The sequence below is a fragment of the Peromyscus maniculatus genome, chromosome 1, assembly GCF_049852395.1.
Source record: "Peromyscus maniculatus bairdii isolate BWxNUB_F1_BW_parent chromosome 1, HU_Pman_BW_mat_3.1, whole genome shotgun sequence".
In the NCBI taxonomy this organism is placed as follows: domain Eukaryota; kingdom Metazoa; phylum Chordata; class Mammalia; order Rodentia; family Cricetidae; genus Peromyscus; species Peromyscus maniculatus.
Genome location: NC_134852.1, coordinates 194192427 through 194208856, shown reverse-complemented (window position 1 = coordinate 194208856; position 16430 = coordinate 194192427). Strand labels below are relative to the sequence as shown.

Here is a 16430-nt window from a genome sequence, read left to right as displayed (position 1 = left end):
TGTGGAGGTCAGAGGACAGCTTTTGAGAACCAGTTCTTACCTAACCTTAGTTTTGGTTTGATTAGATGGGCTTTAACTTTTTTTTTTCCTAATTGCATTATATGTGCACAAGTATGTACCATAGCACATATGACACAGCGTGTGTATGGAGGTCAAGGGCACCTTGTGGGTCAGTTCTCTCCTCCCACCTGTCTGTCGGTTCAAGATGAAGCTCAGGCCATCTCACTGGCCCCCACCTTGTTTGGGGGCCAGTCTTTCTGGTCTCTGCTCCATGTGTGTTCTAGGCTGGCTAGTCCGTGAGCGTCCAGCAGCTGTCTCCACTTCCATCTCACTGTAGGACTGCCGGCATCACAGATGCATGCAGCTGCTTCCAGCTGTTTACATGGGCTCCAGGGATCAAACTCAAGGCAGGCCGTGTGGCAGGTCCCTTTCCACACCCAGCCAGCTCTCCAGTCCGTTCTGTTTCCCTCCTTGTTTTGTCCTTTGTTTTTCCATACAAGAGTTTCTCTGTGCAAACCTGGCTGTCCTGGAAGACCTGTAGACCAGCCCGCCTCTGCCTCCTGGGTGCTGGGACCATTGCCAGGTCATTTTTTGTTTGGTTCTTATTTTATTTTTATGTACATTGTTGTTTTGCCTGCATGTATGCCTGTAGAGTTTCAGATCCTAGAGTTAGAGACAGTTGTGAGCTGCCATTGCAGGTGCTGGGATTGAACCTGGGTCCTGTGGAAGAGCAGCCAGTGCTCTTAACCACAGAGCCATCTCTCCAGCACCCCCACCAGGCCATTTAAAAAAATTAATACTGTTCTATTTTGTATATGTGGGAGTCAGGTCACAGGCCATGGAGGGGTGCTGCTTACTGGCCTGCTTTCTTATAGAACCCAGGACCACCAGTCCAGGGATGACCCCACAATGGTCTGGTCCCTCCTCCATCAATCATTAATTTTAAAAATGCCTTACAGCTGGGTCTTATATAGGCTTTTCTCAATTGAGTTCCCTTTCAGATAACTAGTTGTGTCAAGTTGACATAAAACTACCCTGGACAGGACCACATGCAGTTTGTTGGTTTGTTTGCTGTATGGGAATCAAACTCAGGGCCTCACACATCTTAGCACATGCTTTGCTGCTGGGCTTGACCCAACATTCCGAGTCCTAGGATTCAAGCCCAGAATTGGAAACAGAAAGATCCTTTGTACCTTTGACCTACTTTCCCACATTGGTGACACTTGCAAATTTTTAATATATTGGGCTGGAGGTTCAGTGGTAAAGGAAAAGAGAAAATAGGACCCAACATGGTGCTACAAAGCTTTAATCTCAGTACTCAAGAGGCAGAGGCAGGCAGATCTTAAGAGTTGGAAGCCAGCTTGGTCTACATCATGAGACTGTCAAAAAAAAAAACAAATGGGGCTGGAGAGATGGCTCAGCATTTAAGAGCACTTCCTGCTCTTGCAGAGGACCTGTGTTCAGTTCCCAGCAACCACGTAGTGGCTCACAACCATCTGTTACTCCAAAGCCCTCTTCTGACTGCTGTGGGCACCAGGTATGCATATGGTACACATATGTACATGAGGCAAAACATCCATACACAAACATTTTTTTAGAGGAATTCTAGGTCAGTCTGGGCTATACAAGACTTTGTCTCAAAAAAAGTAATGAAAAAGAAAAATAAAAAAGGAGCAGTTTAAGGTTGTTCTCAGTTAACATAATTGAGTGCCAGCCTGGATGACAGGAGAACCTGTCTCCAAGCTGTCAACAGTCAGTTGGCTGTTGACACTGACAGCCATCAGTGTTTTTACTTCTGTGTTTCTTCATTAGATTCTCAGGGTTATATTGAAGGAGTACATAAAAAATTGCTCAGAGCATGCTAATATGGTATTTGTTATATCTGATGTGTGTATCTACAAAATATCAGGCCTCATACTAGATAAAATGAGTTTTTCAGGGGAAAACAAACTTAGTTTGTCTTTATGCGTGCCTGATTCTTTCACAGAATTGACACCTTGAATTAAATGTTGGTTCAAAATGTGCAGTGCTTTGCTACTTGGGAGGCCAAGGCAAAGTCCTGCCTCTTAAAAAATAAATAAGTAAACAACAAAACAAAAACTATCTCCAGTTTTGATTAGGTTTTTTTCTAACACCACCTAGAAATGTGCAGAATGAATGTCTTGGCACCAGTTCTACAGTTCCCTTTATTTCTGAACTTAGTGACCCGGGAAAAGCAGTCACTACCATATCTTACAGATGTCTGAACCCTAGATTAGAATAATTAGTTCAGGTTTGGTGGTGGTGGTATAAGCCATTAATGCCAACACTTGGGAAGCAGAGGCAGGCAGATCTAAGTTTGAGGACAGCCAGTGCTATCCAGAGAAACCCTTTCTGAAAAAAGAAAAAGGCCATCACAAAGAAAAAGCAGGCCTAGGGATGTAGCTACTGGTTCAGCCTTTGTGGGTTGCATCTTTAGCACCAAGTGTGGATAAAAAGCAGAATAGAAGACAATGAGGACTCAGAGCACCTGCCTGCTGTCCGAGCTGTTCCACCCTCAACATGGCAAGGATGGACTAGAACGCCCTTATGTTCACCTGAGCAGTGTGTTTGCCTGCAGCCATTATCTACTGCTTTTTGAGGTCCAGGCTGACCTCCACCTCAAGAGATGAGCCTGCCTCCCTAATGCTGGGATTAAATGGTATACCCCAGTGACATATCTCCTCCAAGGCCACATGTAACCTTCCCCAGACAATTCCTCCAACTAGGCACTAAGTATTCAAACATGAGCCTATGAGGCCACTTTCATTCAAACCACTTTGGCTTTCTTTATGTGTGCTGTTCGTGGATGTGCATGTGGCACACCATACATGTAGAGGTCATGCGACAGCTTTGTGGAGTCAGTTTTTGCCTTCCGTCTTTACATGGGTTTGAAGTATTGGACTTAGGTCAATTAGGCTTAAGTGGCAGGTGCTTCCCCTGCTGATGGAGCCACCTTGCTAGCCCCTCTGATGGTTTGTTGGAGTGTGTGTGTGTGTGTGTGTGTGTGTGTGTGTGTGTGTGTGTGTGTGCACGCACCATGAAAATGCTAGAAATTGGATCCAGATCCCATTCAGGAACAAGTGCTCTTCTTAACTATCTCTCCAGTCCTTCATTCTTGAGCCCTACACAGGTGACTCTGTAGTGCTCTATACTGAGGAGCCATATTAGAGATCCGTTACTGGTTTTCTTTCCCAATTTAAAAGGCTGGAGTTTAAGTTACAGCTCATAGTACTGTATTTAAGGCTGGTTAGAAGATGTTTTTATGCACATGGACGTTTTCCCTGCATGCATGTTTGCACATTGTGTCCAAGGCCAGAAGAGTTGGATACTGAGAGTAGCCAGTGCTATTGGCTAAGCCAAACCCTCCTGTCTTAGTGTACACTTCAAACTGCATGCTCAGGCTTCCCCAGGCGACAGGCATAACACATCAGACAGTGAAATATTGCACATCACTCTTTTATTATACTGATCTGGAAAGAGATTTAGTATTTATGCCCAAACGAGTTCTGAACCCACATGATAGGGTCAAGCAGCTAGAACATGATTCAGACAGTGAAAGACAAAACCTGGACATGATCAAGGGGCACTTCACCTCTACAAGACAAGGCAGAGGAATCCTAAAACACAGCAAGAGGCACTCCTGCCCCTTGAGGACAAGGAATTTATCCTATTTGCTATGAGGAATGGCTTATTTTCTGGTGACCACATGGGACTGTTTCAATCACCACTAGAAACCTCAGAGGGGCTTTGTGTGCTGATAAATATATATGTACTTTTTTTTTTGTAAAAGTGGATGTAACACATAGACTTGACAGGATTGATCCCAACCTTCTGGGGCCAGCAGCTCCTTTAGTCAGAGAGGAAGGTAGTGTCTTTTAAGTCACCATGCAAGTTACTTTCACCCTTCACTGGAATGACTACAGCCCCCTTACCTAACAAGGGTGCAGGACAGGCTCCAGGGACAAAATTAGGCTGCAGCTTCTCATTGGTCATACCACAGCATGGTTCCTCTCAGACCTCTTCCTAAAGCAGACCCTTAGTAAACAAAGGACTAAGAAAAACTGTAATTACTACCTCTCAACTCTCCTGGCAAGGGGAGCTGTTCCTGGATGTGGACCAGGAACCTGCACCCCAGAGGTGTTATTCTGACTAGATTCTATGAAGGGAGTGGGTGCAGGGGATAAAATACTAAAAATGGGAGCTGCAGGTTCTCATCTGCAGCTACAACCTAAAGTTAAGATCCTACAGATGTGGTCAGCGTGACAGGTGTTGGGGAAGGGTGCCGGAGGCATCAACAGGCAGTGGGGAGGGTACTGGGGTAGGAGTCGGCCTGCTGGACTTCACTTCTTGACCTTGCCCTGAGCAGCCACAGCTTCCATAGCTTTCCGCACGGTCTCTTCATCTCCCAGGAACTGCATGGGTTTGACAGGCTTCAAGTTCTTGTCCAATTCATAGACAATGGGGATGCCAGTTGGCAGGTTCAGCTCCATGATGGCCTCTTCTGAGAGACCTAAAAGAGCCACCATCCATGTTCAGCCATAGATAAGAGTCCTCGCGTGCACATATACACAATCTACTAGTGGCAAAGCAATTACATGGGAACAAACTAGACATCTAATGTAATAGTGGATCCATTTCCCCCAAGGAACAGCCCCAGTTACAACTCTAAAGATCATGAGAAAGAATGAGAAGGTACACAAAGAGTCTAAGATGGATCACCAACAAACTGCAGAAAGTTACACCACAGGGATCTCTATGGATGTAGAAACCCACAGCAGAGCAGGACTGTGTGCTTCTCAGACATCCTATAGTCTATCCATCTACCAAAAAATTAGTCATTCTGGGCCTCTAGTTCCCCAAGGAGGGAACAATTGGGATTTATACTGAGTCAAGTTGTGACTAGTTTCAACTGGCACTCCTGAGCAGGTGGGCATCTACAGCTTTAATACATATCAAATCACTGAGCGTATGGCAGTTGGTTTCACCCTGTGTGTATAGCAGAGTGTCAGCGGCCCACTCTCAGTGCTCTGCAACCACACTTTCTGCTGACTTGGAATCAGGGTTTCACTATATAGCCCCAGCTGGCCTAGAACTCAAAGTGATTGTCTTGCTTCAGCCTCCCTGGTACTGAGATTGGAATGTAAGCCACACCCAGCTAGCAAACCAAATTTTGAGAAAAGAAACAAGTTTTCCCATAAGTCCAACTGCACTGTCAGACCTTTCCCAGAGGTCTCCTTTCTACAAAGTCTAGGAACTAAGGTGGCTACCTTCTTATCTTTAAGGACTCCTAAGGAAATGCACATACCCTCCAGATGCTTGACGATGCCCCGAAGGCTGTTGCCATGGGCCGCAATCAGGACTCTTTTCCCCTCCTTGATCTGGGGGACGATTTCTTCATTCCAGAAGGGCAGTGCCCTGGCAATAGTGTCCTTCAGGCTCTCACAGGAGGGCAGCTGGTCCTCAGTAAGGTCTGCGTACCTGCGATCCTAAGCCACAAAAACTTATTTGAAGTTGCATATATAAAGGGCTTTCATGTATATCAATTCTACCTATCTCGGCTCTTAAGGGATAAAGTGACTAGTGAAAATTCAAGGGTCCAGAATATATCTAAGAACTTGGAAAAGAGGATCCTCAGTCATTATCCTGCACCCCATTCCCTAATCCAAAACATGTAACTTAAAAGGGAAGAGGTTTACAAAAACAAACAAGATTTCCCAATTCCTGTTAGTTTGCAGTTGATTTTTTTTTCCATAAAGATGTGAACATGAGGCACTACTCTCAGATACGTATCGTTAACTTACAACTAAATCTTGTAACAAGTGAGGGCCATTACTTAGCAAACGGAAGTTATGTTAATTATTTTATCATAAATTATAAGGTTAATGACATTAGATAGACACACAAGAGGCCCAGGGGCTGGAGTTAAGAGCACTTGTTGTTCTTCTAGGACTCAGGTTTGGTTCTCAACACTCATATGGAGGCTCACAATCACCTCTAACACCAGTTCAAGGAACTGATGTCGTCTTCTGACCTCCAAAGGCACCAGGCACACATGGGGTGCACATAAAAACATTCAAGCAAAATACCCATGCACATAAATTTGAAAAATAAAAGTGAGGCCCATGCTCTAACCCCTAGTGCTGACTGAGTGGCCACAGCTGGACTTGACCATACCTTGCTGATGTTGCTGTAGAAGGGATGATCAGGCTCCATCGGAGGTGGTGGGACATCATAAGATCGCCTCCAGATCTTTACCTGTGCCTCACCATGCTTGGCAGCAGTTTCTGCTTTATTGAGACCAGTCAGACCCCCATAGTGTCGCTCATTGAGGCGCCAAGTCCTGACTACTGGCAGCCACATCTGGTCAATGGCATCCAGGACTGTCCAGAGAGTCCGGATGGCTCTCTTCTGCACGGAGGTGAAGCAGATGTCAAATTCATAGCCAGCATCTAGAAATTAAGAAGTGACAAATGAGCAAGGTATGGTCGCACATGCCTTTAACCCCAGTACTAGGGAGGCGGGACAGGTGGATCTTTTTGAGTTCAAGGCTAATCTGGCCTACATAGCCAAGTTCCAAGACAGCCCAGGCTACAAAGAGTCCGTGACTTAAAAAAAAAAAGTGCCAAGTGAGAAGCTAACAGAGCCTAACCTGAACCACAACTGTTATATACACAAATCTCTTATATAGGTAGTCTAAATGAAAACGACTTGGGGCAAGGTGTGGTGGTGGTACACACCATTAATCCCAGCATGAAAGGGGCAAAGGCAGGTTGGCAGGTTATAAGTGTATTGAAGGCCAGCCTGGTCTACTTAGTTCCAGACCAGCCAGGGTTAGTGAGACCCTGTCTAAAAAAAAGAAAGAGAGAGAGAGAGAGAGAGAGAGAGAGAGAGAGAGAGAGAGAGAGAGAGAGAAGAAAAACTATTTGGCAAACTGATTATTCTTATAGCCTTTGAGGGCAAAATTTGTTGATTTATAATCCCAGCACTTGGGAGGCAGAGGCAGGCGGAGTTCAAGGCCAGCCTGGTCTACAGAGCTAGTTCCAGGATAGCTAAGGCTACACAAAACCTTGTCTCAAAAACAAAAAGCAAACAACAAAAAAAGTACACCTTTTATTGGCTCACTAATTCCTAACTATATTGTTAGTCTGAGGACTGTGCAGCTTATTCTAACAGCTAGAATGTTATACCTAAACATATTTTTAATGTTTCATTTGAGAGAAAAAAGGATCATAGGCTTGGCCATCCAAGTTCAATCTCCAGAACCCACATAGTGGAAGAGTGCTGACCACAAGTTGCCCTGACCTCCACACATGCACCCTGTAGGATGGGCATGCTCATGCGCGCACACACACACACACACACACACACACACACACACACACACACGCTTACAAATGGGTTTAAAAAATTTTAAAGGAGCCAGTCAGTGGTGGCGCACGCCTTTAATCCAAGCACTTGGGAGGCAGAGGCAGAAGGATCTCTGTGAGTTTAAGGCCAGCCTGGTCTACAGAGGGAGTTCCAGGACGACCAGGCGTACACATAGAAACTTGTCTTGAATAACCAAAAAAAAAATGAAATAGAAATTAATATAAACACTTGAACTCTGCCTAAATCCTGGCTGGCCTTTCTAGAGAGCTCATCATTGGTCCTTAAGTCCTAGCTAGCCTTTCTGGTTTTTTTTTTTTTTCTCCAGAGCTGAGGACCAAACCCAGGGCCTTGTGCTTGCTAGGCAAGCGCTCTACCACTGAGCTAAATCCCCAACCCCTAGCTAGCCTTTCTAGAGGATTCACCCTGGTCCTACACCAAACTATGATTTAGTCTTCACTAAAATCCTACAAGATTACAATCCTCTCAACCCCTTTTTTTTTTTTTTACCAGATTAGGAAAATAAAAGATAGAACCTGGGATGGTGGCACGTGCCTGAGTGATCTTGAATTCAAGACTAGCTTGGCTTATCTTTAAAATTGTGAATTAAAAAGCTGTCCCTCTCAAGAAACACTCTTGTTTTCTCTAGCACACAAGGCCTTCTTCAAAAATCAACCACAAACTTTTCTGGGCATTGCTTCATAATGAGATTAACAACAGTTATAAACAAAATGTGAAGTCAATTTTCCTGCTAGTCATTCAGCTGACAATGAGGCCACTGAGAGGGAAGACGATTCACCAGGAAGCCACCATCACCCACAAAAGACAGATCTCACCCCTCAGCCTATGGACGAGGCCCTGAAAACTGACTACCATCACACCCTTTACCACCTCCTTAGCCAAAAGAGGAAGGTCCCCCCAACAAAAGGCTGAGTCACTGAGCTACCCACAGAAGGAGCCTCAGCTTCCATGATGAAAAGCGACAGCCTGTTTCACTGCAATCATTTCCTCTTGCAGGGAGGGCCTCACACTGTGGATGCAAATAGTCCCCAAGGCCAAAGTGGTCTGCTTAGGACTCTGACAAGAATGCTACAGGATCAGAAACACAGACACTCCCTTCAGCTTGCCATTTAAAGGATAGCCGGAGGTACAAAGGTCATGGAAGTGTGGGCACCATTCTCCCCCAGGGACCCCTTCCTTCCTCAGCCTAAGGCTGCAAGGACAGTCTCACTAGCTTCCTCCCAATCCGATTCAAGACTGTGTCTTTTGTGTTACTTTATCACCCACAGTCCTTTCTGCTTTTAGTCTTCCATTCTGGAATCGTCTGTTGATACCTTTAGAAAGATACTAAAATGTTACATTACCTTTTCCTCTCTTTCTCTCTCTTTCTCTCTCTCTCTCTTTCTCTCTCTGTTTTTTGAGACAGAGTTTCTCCGTGTAGCCTTGGCTGTCCTGGAGCTTGCTCTGTAGCCCAGGCTGGCCTCAAAGTGACAAAGATCCACCTGCCTCTGCCTCCGGAGTGCCGGTCTTAAAGGTGTGCGCCACCACCATCTGGCTTTTCTCTTTGAGCCAGGCTTGCTGTAGTCGAAATTGGCCCATGCTCTAGATCCTCCCTTCTCAGTTCCCTGAGTGCTGAAAAGATTACAGGTATGCAGCCCCATGTGCAGTCTTACCTGACTTTCTAAAATGCTACCAATACTGAAGACTGAAATGGGGGTGGGGGTGGGCAGCAGGAGAGATGGCTCAGAGGTTTAGACCACTGGGTGGAAAAAAAAAGACCAGTGGCTGCTCTTCCAAAGGTCCTGAGTTCAATTACCAGCAACCACATGGTGGCTCACAACCATCTGTAAGATCTGGTGCCCTCTTCTGGCCAGGCAGAATACTGTATACATAATAAATAAATCTTTAAAGAAAAATAAAAAACTAAAATGGGGTCTATTTTCCAGGGAGTACAAGTCCAATGTATGATCATCTTAGCAGAGAACAGAGGCAGTTAACTTTGTCCTTAGCTAGGCATCAGCCAACTACCACAGACCTACACAGCACTTCATGCCACAGAGCTAAAGATTAAAAATGGCTTCCTTCACCAGCACCTTCCTTTTCCTAGCCTCTCCTACATAATGTATCCCTTCTCAAAGCATTCTCATTTCCTTGCATCAGGACTTCATGTCCAAAGCCGTCCTTCTTTTGAAAAGGCTGTAAAAACTAGACAGGACAACCAGGACACAAATACAAAGATCATTTCAACCAAGCATCAGCAACTTTTTACATGGCTGCTGCTATGTCCAAGTTAGAAAGATGCAGGGCAGGGTCGGCCCTAACCACCAAAGGAAGCACCTCTTCACTCCAGAGATTCTCCTGGCTGCAGGCAGCAAGGTTTGCTTCTTTATTAGCCTTCCAAAATCACCGAGAACAGTAGGTGTTGGTACAGGACACAGAGCCTGGATAAGCAAAGGCAATCTTTATCTCCTGGACGCTTCCACCCTTTGCCCAGCCTCTGTCCTTGGCTACCAGCCCGCCAGTTCCTCACTTACTTGTTACTCCACCCAGAAATGGGGCAAGGACACTGGATTAGAGCTAAGTAGGTATGACCTTGGATGAGTCTTCCCAGCCACTTTCTACACTATAACCGGGGGCAGAGATAAAAAGGAGGGGAATAAAATATTCCTGCTTTGGGGCTGTAGAGAACATCAACTGAAATCGCCCACTCACATCTCTGGATTCGTTCTGGTCACAGTATTTGTGGTATGCTACTGAGCTACAATGCTCTCAGAAGCACGCGGGTTTCCAGGTGTCTTGGACGCCATCAGGCATCCCCACCTAACTCCCCCTACTGCCCAGGCCGAGCCTGTGGCCTGCTGCTTTGCCTTGATTCGCAGGCGCCTCTTAGGTAAACTTGGGTACAGCAACTGATGTCACGGGGCATCCTCCGCCAGCCACCCAGGCCCTCGCGGTACCCTAAAGGTTCCTGGCTGCCACAGGTGGGGCTGCTCCAACTAGAAAGGGAGATTTTCGCCTAGCGACGTCTGCGCCCTCTTTTTGACACAACCCTTCCCACTCGAACGGGGTGACCTTGAGAAACGGGCTTCCCACCTTGCGGTCACCTCCCCAGATGCAAACTCAACTGGAGAGGCCGTCCGAGGTGCACGCCTCTCGAGGGGGGCGCGGAGGCTCGGGCGGCCTCCAGGCCGGCGCGGGACCCGCACGCCACCCCGCGCGCCTCCTGCTCGTACCTCGCAACGCCTGTCCGCCGCGCTTCGCCTCCTCGTGGCCCGCCGGGCTCAGGTCGGCGTCGTACCAGCCGCTGAATCGGTTCTCCAGGTTCCAGGCGCTCTCGCCGTGCCGGATCAGCACTAGCTTGTAGGCGGCCATGGCGACAGGCAGGGAGATGCGGCAGGGACTGAGGATGGCTGAGATTCCGCTCGCAGCCCGCCCCGCGACCGACCGCGCCTGCGCACTTGCGCTCTCCCGCCCCGCTCCCGCGCACTTTCTCCCTGAAATCTTTCCACTCGCTCGACAGACCTCCGCCCGCTAGGTGTGCGCATGCGCCTCAAGCCCGTTCTGCGGCCGGTGAAGGGGGGGCAAGGAGCGAGCCCGGGCGGCAATGCGCATGCGTCGTGGATAGCGGTACCCGCGTGCGCCCCGGCGGTCACGGAGCGCACGTAAGCAGGGAGGGCGGAGGATCCCGGCGGCAGGCTTAGGGCCCAGGGTGTCAGCCCCTCTGCTTCCTCCTTAGGCGTGATCTTTTGTCCTTTCAACAGCTCTTTGGCCGGGCTAGACTACAGTCTCATCCCTGCGCATTGCGATGAGTCACTTTTCCCCTTTTTATTTGTACTGCGGACACGTCGCAAACCCCCCTCAACCTCATTTGTAAAAGTGGTACCTCTCTTCCTGAAAGTGCTCTAGAAGCATAGACATGGGTTATTGATATTTCTCTTCAATAGAGCCGTTCAGTTTGTCTGTTTGGTTTACAACAGTTTCTCTGTGTAGCTGTGGCTGTCCCGGAACAAGCTCTGTAGACCGGGTTAGCCTAGAACGCAGAGATTCGCCTACCTTTGCCTCCCAAGTAGTGGGGTTAAAGGTATGTGCTATTCTTCCACTTCTTTTTTCTAAATATGTGCAGTTTTCCTAGTCTCTTATTTTTTTAAGATTTATTTGTTTGTTATATATACAGTGTTCTGTCCGAATGTATGCCTGCACACCAAAACAACCCTGTGGTTGCTGGGAATTGAACTCAGAACCTCTGAAGAGCAGCCAGTGCTCTCAACCTCTGAGCCATCTCTCAAGCCCATTCTTCCACTTTTTATTGTAGCCGTCAGACAAACTGCAGAATCTCTCAACCTCTTAATGAACATAAACCACACTCCGTTAATCCTAACACTCAGGAGACAGAGGCAGGGGGATCTGTGAGTTCCAGGACAGCCAGGGCTACACAGTGAAACCCTGTCTCCAAAAAAAAAAAAAAAAAAAAAGAATATACTAGACCCGGGTACAGTGGTCCCGGAGGCTTAGAAAAGAGAATCAGGAGTTCAAGAACAGCTTTGACTACAAAAGAACCTGTCTCTTCCCCCCAAAAAAAACGCAGATGAGAAACCAGAACCCAAACACAAACTGTTCAGGGCACTCTTAACTTGCATCCACCACATCTCTGCTACTGGAGAAGATAGAATTCGGATTTGGAGCAAATCTTCACACAGGAGTTCACAGAACCCAGGGCTTCCCAGCTGGGACTGCTCTCTAAGGGCAGTGTGGGCACAGCCTCCACAGGGACCTCACCACAAGTCTCTCAGGAAGTTCTCCCTCTTCCTTGTTGCAGTCTGTGGGAGCCAGACCAACCCAGGGCTTTCTCAGAGGGCCCGATGAAAGAACAAAGGGACCATTACTTCTGTGACCTTGTCCAAGAGCAGACTTGGCAAGGTCCAGTCTGGGCTGGAGCCTGGGCCTCCAGAGTTTTGGTTCCTGGGATCCCTGCTTTCTCCCCTGGGCTGTAGTTATCAGTCCTAAGGCAGCTGTGTCTGAAGTATCCTGTGTCCCCTGCCAACACTGCTTGATTCAGCTTTCTGCTTGGTCCATTTCTTCCCTCCAAACACTATATAAGATGTTGTACTTCTTAATTAACTTGCTTGGCGTAAGTCATCAGTTTATGTGAGACCTCAGTCCCAGCCATCTGTCTTCTTTATATCTCATCCCCATCCTCCCACTCCACACCTCACTATTCAGGACCGTAATTCCTGCAGTCATCCTCATCTAATGCCAGGCCTCCATTCTATCATTATTATTATTATTATTATTATTATTATTATTATTATTATTTTATGTGCATTGGTGTTTTGCCTGCATGTATGTCTGTGTGAGGGTGTCAGATCTTGGAGTTACAGACAGTTGTGAACTGCCATGTGGGTGATAGGAATTGAACCCCGAGTCCTCTGGAAGAGCAGTCAGTGTTCTTAACTGCTGAGCAATCTCTCCAGCCCCTAGGCCTTTTTTTGTTTGTTTGTTTTTTGTTTTTTTTTGTTTTTTGTTTTTCGAGACAGGGTTTCTCCGTGTAGTTTTGGTGCCTGTCCTGGAACTCACTCTGTAGCCCAGGCTGGCCTCAAACTCACAGAGATCCTCCTGGCTCTGCCTCCCGAGTGCTGGGATGAAAGGCGTGCGCCACCACCGCCCGGCCAGGCCTCCATTCTTAATGTTGCTTTGCACTCTTGACCTTTGTTACTTTGCCTTGGCCCTAATCTGTGCCCCCATAGTGACTCCTACCAGATTCTCCTCCTGCCCACAAACTTCAAGATTTCTGTGCTCTTTCCTAATTAGGGTCTTCTATTCTGCAGTGAGTAGGCAGTGGAAGAGGAAGGTGCCCTTGAAGCCTGATTTCAAGTATGTCTCTGATTTGGCTTGCCCTGGGACTTACAATGTGTCACCCCCTCATCAGTTTCCCCATCTGGGAACTAGGACAATAATTCACATGTACACCTGTACAGAGCGCTGCTGGGAGAAAGAAGTGAGATGACCCATGTGGTGGATGTCTCCAGCAATCAGTCCTAAGGGAGATCAGTGTTAACAACATTGCACTCATGAATATTATTAACAGTGTGACCAAGAAGACAAAAAAAAAAATTAATGAGGACACCTGGGAGCACCCAGCAAGCTTACCTCCCAGCAGGACGCCTAGTAAGGTATGCCTGACTAGCAGGATGAAAACTAAGCAAGCAAACAACTAGAATAGTGTTCTCTCTCTCTCTCTCTCTCTCTCTCTCTCTCTCTCTCTCTCTCTCTGGTGTTTTCTTTTGCTTTTTCTTATTTTTATTTATTTTCTTGGAGAAATGGTCTTGCTGTATAACCCCTGCTGGATTCAAACTCCCAATCCTCCTGCCTCAGCCTCCTGAGTGCTGATATTCTAGGAGTACACATGGACTTGTCCAGTACAGGCAGCTAGAATTCTTTGGGCACTAGGCCAAAGGCTTCTGTACCGCCAGTCTTGGGAAAGTGTTAGCAAACCCGCTTATCCAGCCTCTGGATGCAGCTCCTTCCTCTGTGACTCTGGTGACTCAGGTACCTTCAGGCTTGGATTATAGTATTGCATCATCTGTACCTAGGAGTGTCAGTCTTTATTTTTTTGTTACCATTTGGGGTTTTACATTTGTTTTATTTTGAAATGGGGTCTCTCTATAGCCCTGACTGTCCTGGATCTTACTATGTAGACTATCCTGGCCTTGAACTAAGAGATTTACCTGCTTCTGCTTCTTGAGTGCTGGGACTAAAGGTGTGCCCTTACCAAACCCACATGTAGTGGTTTGAATGAAAATGGCCCCCAAGCTGGGCAGCAGTGGCACACGCCTTTAATCCCAGCACTAGGCAGAGCCAGGTGGATCTCTGTGAGTTCGAGGCCAGCCTGGTCTACAAAGCAAGATCCAGGAAAGGCTCCAAAGTTACACAGAGAAACCCTGTCTCGAAAAACAAAACAAAAAAAAAAAGGCTCCCAAAGGTCAAATATTTGCATGCTTGGTCATCAGGAAGCAAGAATACACTTTTGAGAAGGATTAGAAGAATGAGGAGGTGTGGCCTTGTTGGAGGAGGTATGTCACTGGGGGTGGGCTTTGAGGTTTCAAAAGCCCATGCCAGCTGGGCAGTAGTGGTGCATGCCTTTAATCCCAACATTTAGGACACAGAGGCAGGTGGATCTCTGAGTCAGAGGCCAGCCTGGTCTACAGAACAAGTTCCAGGACAGCCAGGGCTACACAGAGAAACCCTGTCTTCAAAAGAAAAAAGAAAAGAAAAAAAAAAGCCCATGCCAGGCCCAGTGTCTCACTCTGCCTGCTGCCCCAGGATTAGGATGTAAAAGTCTGCTGCTCTAGTCCATGCCTGTCTGCTTAGCACCATGATGATAATGGACTAACTCTCTGAAACTGTGAGCAAACCCCCAATTAAATGCTTTCTTTACAGCTGGGGGTGGGGGGGTGGGGGGATGGCACATGCCTTTAATCCCAGCACTCTGGAGCCAGGGGCAGGCAGATCTCTGAGTTAAAGGCCAGAGTGGTCTGAGAGCAAGTTCCAGGACAGCCAGGGCTACACAGAGAATCTCTGTCTTGGAAAAAAAAATACATTTTATTCAATAAGAGTTCCCATGGTCATGATGTCTCTTCATAGTAATAGAAAATGACTAAGATACCACTTAAAAAAAAAAAAGTCTTAAAATAAAAGAACAGGAGATGATCAAGAAGCCAGATTCGTCAGTAACAAGTCAGAGGTGTCCTGTGGAGAGGTATCTATGTTGGGTCGTGCTGTTTCAGGCAACAGTCAGAGCCCAATGAGATCTGGAGAAGGGGAGGGCTGGGGGCCTTTCTTGTCCCGGTGACCAAGGCCTTTAAAGGCTGTGCAGCCAGAATGCAGAGTCCCTAGGCAGAGATGGTAACCCATCAGTATGCATGACAGCATCACAGATCTGAGAAGTTTAAACGTATCAAACAAGGGAGGAGGAGGAGGAAGAGGATGAGGAGGAGGAGACTTCTTCTATTGTTGTTGTTTGTTTGTTTGTTTGTTTGTTGGTTGGTTGGTTTTTCAAGATGGGGTTTCTCTGTGTATCCCTGGCTGTCCTGGAACTAGCTCTGTACACCAGGCTGGCCTCCAACTCACAGAGATCCACCTGCCTCTGCTTCCTGAGTGCTGTGATTAAAGGTGTGCGCCACTACCACCCAGCCTTTACTTTTTATTTTTTTGTAGACATGAATGTTTTGCTTGTGTGTGTCTGTACACACCATAAGCATGTCTAGTACCCTCAAAGTCCAGAAGAGGGCATTAGATACACTGGAACTGGAGTTATAAAGGTTAATAAGGTACCAGGTGAGTTCTGGAAACTGAACCTGGGTCTTCTGCAGGAACAGCAAGTGCTCTTTATCACTGGGCCCCAAATCAGGAAGATTTTTTAAACTCTACAAAAAAAAAGCAAGAATAAATCCATGTATTTTCTTTTCAGTGCTTTTTTTTTTTTTTTTTTTTTTTTTTTTTTTTTTTTGGTTTTTTTTTTTTTTTTTTTGGTTTTTCGAGACAGGGTTTCTCTGTGTAGCTTTGCGCCTTTCCTGGAGCTCACTTGGTAGCCCAGGCTGGCCTCGAACTCACAGAGATCCGCCTGGCTCTGCCTCCCGAGTGCTGGGATTAAAGGCGTGCGCCACCAACGCCCGGCTTTTTCAGTGCTTTTTTATTTTTAAATCTTATCTCTAATGAACACAAGATACACACACACACACAACACACACACAGTGTCACAGCTGACTCTTCTGCCCTCTAAAGCCCAGGTCAGAAGTAAAGAAATAGTTACAGTTTTGAGAACAAAGCAGATAGATGGCCACTGGTCACAACGGGGGTATGATATGACCTTAATTCTCCTGCCCCTTCCTACGAGTGTCCAAGGGGTCATTTGCACAGCTTCTGGTCGATGCACAGAACATTGCCTCCCTTCCACCCTGAAGGAGGCATTGGGCCAAACAGATTCCTGCTGTCGTGTGGATAGAAAGTGTCCTCCCCAAAAGGGTCCTGAACTAAAGGATCCCTAC

General features: G+C 46.9%; 2 protein-coding genes across 2 annotated transcripts in view; one reads left to right on the top strand and one right to left on the bottom strand.

The window, feature by feature from the left end:
• Window positions 1-3461: 3461 nt before the first annotated feature.
• Pgam1 (phosphoglycerate mutase 1) lies at window positions 3462-10944 on the bottom strand. Its single transcript, XM_006990459.4, has 4 exons — window positions 10620-10944; window positions 6196-6470; window positions 5327-5507; window positions 3462-4531 (listed from the first exon to the last, which is right to left on the bottom strand). The coding sequence occupies exons 1-4, from the start codon at window positions 10756-10758 to the stop codon at window positions 4362-4364; spliced, it is 765 nt and encodes a 254-aa protein (XP_006990521.1). The 5' UTR covers window positions 10759-10944; the 3' UTR covers window positions 3462-4361.
• A 2250-nt stretch (window positions 10945-13194) lies between these two features.
• Rrp12 (ribosomal RNA processing 12 homolog) overlaps window positions 13195-16430 on the top strand; it is a 56580-nt gene continuing 53344 nt past the window's right edge. The window contains exon 1 of the mRNA XM_006990458.4: window positions 13195-13556. The gene's annotated coding sequence lies outside the window, so the exon portion shown is untranslated. The remainder of the gene's footprint in view (window positions 13557-16430) is intronic.